This window comes from Suricata suricatta, chromosome 2, assembly GCF_006229205.1.
Source record: "Suricata suricatta isolate VVHF042 chromosome 2, meerkat_22Aug2017_6uvM2_HiC, whole genome shotgun sequence".
NCBI lineage: Eukaryota > Metazoa > Chordata > Mammalia > Carnivora > Herpestidae > Suricata > Suricata suricatta.
Genome location: NC_043701.1, coordinates 186,357,402 through 186,362,036, shown reverse-complemented (window position 1 = coordinate 186,362,036; position 4,635 = coordinate 186,357,402). Strand labels below are relative to the sequence as shown.

The 4,635-nt window shown below is 52.6% G+C and overlaps 2 protein-coding genes across 3 annotated transcripts in view; both read left to right on the top strand.

The window, feature by feature from the left end:
- ZNF511 (zinc finger protein 511) overlaps positions 1 to 169 on the top strand; it is a gene marked incomplete at its 5' end in the record, with an annotated part of 2,467 nt that extends 2,298 nt beyond the window's left edge. Inside the window, one exon of the mRNA XM_029920731.1 lies at positions 5 to 169. Coding sequence (XP_029776591.1) covers positions 5 to 169 — 165 coding nt within the window. The remainder of the gene's footprint in view (positions 1 to 4) is intronic.
- Positions 170 to 434: 265 nt separating this feature from the next.
- The window catches only part of TUBGCP2 (tubulin gamma complex associated protein 2), an 18,097-nt gene continuing 13,896 nt past the window's right edge, over positions 435 to 4,635 (top strand). Inside the window, exons 1-3 of one of the 2 annotated variants that reach the window (XM_029932822.1) lie at positions 435 to 537; positions 2,814 to 2,996; positions 4,288 to 4,416. In XM_029932822.1, coding sequence (XP_029788682.1) covers positions 2,847 to 2,996; positions 4,288 to 4,416 — 279 coding nt within the window. In that variant the 5' untranslated portion in view covers positions 435 to 537; positions 2,814 to 2,846. Of the gene's footprint in view, positions 538 to 2,813; positions 2,997 to 4,287; positions 4,417 to 4,635 lie in introns of those variants that run through there. The other variant, XM_029932821.1, reaches the window with a different exon arrangement.

The window sequence follows — 4,635 nt, the reverse complement described above, 5'->3', positions numbered from 1 at the left end:
GCAGTCTCCCTTCCCCGCGCTCCGCCGCCGGCCGTGCGCCGACTGCCCAGGGGCGCAGGCCGGCGGGCTTCTCGCCGTAGACCCCGCGCTCGCGTGCGGAGCTGGCCTGTGCGCCGTCCCGCCGACGGTTCAGGTCCCAGACGCTAACCGTGCGGCTTCCTTGCTGTAGAGGCTCCCACCTGCCCTCCGCCCTCATTACCCTCACCCTTGTCCACACCGCGTTTGCCTCCCACCTGAAGGGCTGGCAGATGAAGGGGCGGCATCTAGATCATTCTTTTCTCCAGGCCAGTAACCACACTGGAGCCAGAGTTGTCTTTGCAAAATTCCCGGTTTACGGTCGTCCTTCCTGGTTTAAAGCCCTTCGGTGGCTTCCTGTTACCATAGTCAGCGGCCGTCTCCTGGCCTGTCAGGCCCTGCGTGGTCCGCCTGCCTTTCTAGTCTCCTCCGTCCCGTGGGCTCCAGAGCTGCGCTCGCGCCCGGCCGGGGAGGCGGCTGCGTGCCTGGTGAGCGTTACCTGGTCGGAACCTGGTCAGAACGGTGAGGCCGAGCTAAGGGACGCGGGGACGCGCGAGACTCCCGTGGGCGGACGCGCGGGGGCCGGAGCCGGACTCCGCTCCTCCCGGGGCGGTCCGGCGTTGTTAGGACCTGTACACCCACGCCATGCAGTGGTCAGGAAGGGGGGGGGCCTGTTTCTTTAAAAAATCAGAAAATAACTCTTAAAGCTGTAATTTAAAGAGCGTAATAAAAACCTTTTGGCCCCTCGTCCTGGAAGAAAGGCTTGTGGCTCTACTCCAGGCACCTAGGAAGAGCTCTGGAAAGATTCATCTCATATGCTTTACTTTTCTGTCCCTGAAAAGCCATCAGGGCTCTTGACTTTTTTCCACAAATGTTATGTTTCCAAGGCCCATTTGTGCAATTAGTTTTGAGCTCTCAACAAAGAGTGTTTCCGGAGCGCCTGGGGGGCTCAGTCCGGCTCAGGGCATGATCTCACGGTTTGGGGGTTTGAGCCAGCATCAGGCTCTGTGCTGACAGCTCGGAGCCTGGCACCTGCTTCGGATTCTCTCTGCCCCTCCCCTGCTCACACTCTCTTTCACTCTCAAAAATGAATAAATGCTAAAAAAAAATTAAAACAACAGAAATGAAACTTTTCCTGAAGTGTTCACTGGGGGGCGTGTGTGGCTCACTCACTCGTGGGGCAGCGTGAGCTCACACTCCACGTGAGGAGGAGGGAAGTTTTGTCCACTGCGGTCGGTGTTTGTGTCTGACAGAAGGACTCGGGAGCATCAGAAAGACGGGGTGAGGCGTGAGCCCCTCTGAGCGGTTTCCAGCGGTGGGCCGCTTCTGTTGATGTTTAGGTTCTCTGGTCTCTTGCCCATTAAACACCAAGAGCACCCTTCTGGTCACTATGACAACCAGAAGTGTCCCTCACGCCTTCACAGGGGTCCTCTAACGAGAGCCACAGCTCTTGCAGGAAGTGTCCACATCTGCTCAGAGGACCAGCTTTCTTGAGTATTAACGCTTGTAATGGGAGGATGGCTGTGCTTGTATGTTTGCCACAAACACAAGGTTTCGTGAGGAATGTTTTGAAATAAACACTTACGTTGGGGCACCCGGCGGCTCAGTCGGTTTAGCATCCAACTCTTGATTTCAGCTCAGGTCAGGATCCCAGGGTCATGGGATCAAGGCGCATGTTGGGCTCTGAGCTGATGGCATGATACCTGTTTGGGATTTTCTCTCTGTCTCTCCCCGCCTCCTCCCTCCTTCCCTTCTTTCTCTCTGTCTCCTTTTTCTCTGCCCCTCCTGCATGTACGCACTCTTTCTCAAAGATAAATGAAAACTAAAAAAAATAAACGTTCACTTAGATGGTCATTCCTCTGAAGCGGCCTCTCCACCTACTGGGTGGCAGGGGTTTTCTTTCCCGTGGTGAACACAATGCCCTTGCCATCTGGCGTGTGACGTCTGTCCCTTATAGGACATCCAGTCCGGCCGTTGTGGAACAACCCATGTTCCTTAGGGAACCTTGTAGAATGTGGATAAAATCGGTTGCCCTGAGGTTCAGAGAGGCCTCAGTGGAGAAGTTCTGTGTTGTCTTTGCCACCTTGCTTGTGGTTTGCAGGGCTTGTGGTTTAGTCTTCTGTGACTAAAAAGGTAACTGACGGTGACTCAGATCCAGTTTTCCTTTGGTGAAACCAGCCGTTTCTCCAGTGACAGCATTTCCACACGGTCAGCCCTGCGTGGTTACGGAATTTGTTCCTGCTGCTCTAGGAACAACGCCTGAGGAACTTAGTGTGTCTGGGCCCTTTGGGAGTTTATGAGGATGATTTTAGTTAACCTCCACAATAGCTCTATGGGTGGGAGTTACTACTCACCCCTTGTCAGAAGAAGCCTAGAGAGACCAGCCCCTTGCCGAGGACCTTACAGCCCAGAATTGGCCAAGTCGGGGTTCAGACTGGCTAGGACTCCGCCACCCATGCATGCCCTGCTGCACCTCATGCCCATAACTGGTTATTGTGAGCTCCTCTGGATTTTAAAAGTGTGTGTGCTGCTGACTTAGGCACCAGCTGACGCTCACCTGTTCTGCCTCCGGCCAGGGCTCGATGTTTAGCATGAGCCAGTGATATTTATATGTGCGGAACTTGTTTTCTGTCACTCGAGATTAGAGTCTCACTTTCTCAGTTGCAAATTAATATTCATTAGCATTTACATACGGGGTGTGTGCTGCGTCAACGGCTCGATGTTTCACTCCGGCCTCATCTTCACTAGAGCCGTTAGCGCGGTTTGTTGTTTATAAACGGCTTTCCTCTTATGTTTAGGACACGCTGCGGTGTTGTTTCAGAGCCAAAGCTATGAGTGAGTTTCGGATTCACCATGACGTCAATGAGCTGCTCAGCTTGCTGCGTGTCCACGGAGGGGATGGGGCTGAGGTCTACATCGACCTGCTGCAGAAGAATAGGACCCCGTATGTCACAACCACTGTGTCCGCGCACAGTGCCAAGGTGGGCCCCGTCCCGGTGCGGCGCTGTGCACAGAGCGACCCTGATGGGGCAGCCCCAGCACTAGCCGTGCCGACGGCAGGCAGTACTTGTCCAGGGCTCTTCCTGGGCCACGTATTCTGCCCAACTTAGGGCTTCTGATGACTCCTCATAGAGGCTCCTGTTACTCACCCTGTCGTACAGATGAGTGAGTGGAGGCTCGGGGAGACTGCCGGGCTGTCAGCCTGACCTCAGAACCCAGGCCCTGGGTCACCTGAGGAAGGAGATTCAGATACTCTTCTGGATGGAGAGGAAACTCCTGGTATTAACTGCATTGAGATCCCTTTCAAGCAGGTTTTTCTTTTTTAATTTAAATAGTGTAGAAGTCAAAATTATAGATCTTTAGTACGAGATAATTTGAGATTTGTTTTTAGAAACACTTTGTAAAGCTTCAGTTATTTAAATACGTTAATAATGGCACAAGGATAATTAGAAAAATTCATCGAGCAGAGTGCTTGGGAACACAGGAGTGATTCTAATTTATTACAAAGAAAGCATCATAAATCAGTGAGTAAATATAACCTCTGAGCCTATGCCTGATTCCAAGGGAATAGATTTAGGTGCACAAATTTAAAAAAAATTTTTTTTAATGTTTATTCACTTTTGAGAGAGAGAGAGAACACGAACTGGGGAGAGGCAGAGAGAGAGGGAGACACAGAATCAGAAGCAGGCTCCAGGCTCTGAGCTGTCAGCACAGAGCCCAGCACAGGGCTTGAACCCATGAACTGTGAGATCATGACCCGAGCCGAGGCCGGACACCTAACCAACCAAGCCACCCAGGCATCCCAATGCATACTTTTTTGTTTGTTTGTTTGTTTTTGAGAGAGAGAAAGACAAAGTGTGAGCAGAGGAGGGGCAAGGAGAGGGAGACAGGCTCCAGACTCGGAGCCGTCAGTGCAGAGCCCGACTCAGGGCTCGGGCCCATGGACTGAGAGACCATGACCCAAGCTGAAGTCAGACACTTAACCAACTGAGCCCCCCAGGTGCCATTAGAATTAAGCGTTTAAAGCGAGCACGTAACTGGTAGAAAGTCTTCCTGGCTGTGTCCTGGTCTCAGGCTGAGGAAGCGTAACGGGGAAAGCTGTGGGGAGACACGGGCAGGTTTAAGGAGATGTTTTGTTGAGCTCAAGTTTTATTTCAGGAGTGTATGGTTATGTGGCCTAACTAATTTCACTATTCTGGTTTTCACGTTTAATTTTCTGGAAGATTTTAAGTTTTTTAGTGTCACTAAATCTCTCACATTTATGCTTTTGAGGTTAAAATAGCAGAATTTTCACGTACTCCAGAAGACTTTCTTAAGAAATACGATGAACTAAAATCTAAAAACACGAGGAACCTCGACCCACTGGTGTACCTGTTATCGAAACTCACGGAGGACAGAGAGGTAACGGCAGCGGACTCCTCAGGAGTGTGACGCCCGCTTCTGACGGAGCTCGTGGGTGGCGCGGCGCGGCTGGGTCAGTTCCGAGCGCCTGAGTCCGCTCAGTCGAGCCGACACGGGAAGCCTGCCGTCGGCTGGCGCGTTTCTGCTCGTTCACAGCGCCCAGCACGCGGCTGCTCCCCTGCCCTGCACGCGGGTGCTCCCCTGCCCTGCCCGCGGCTG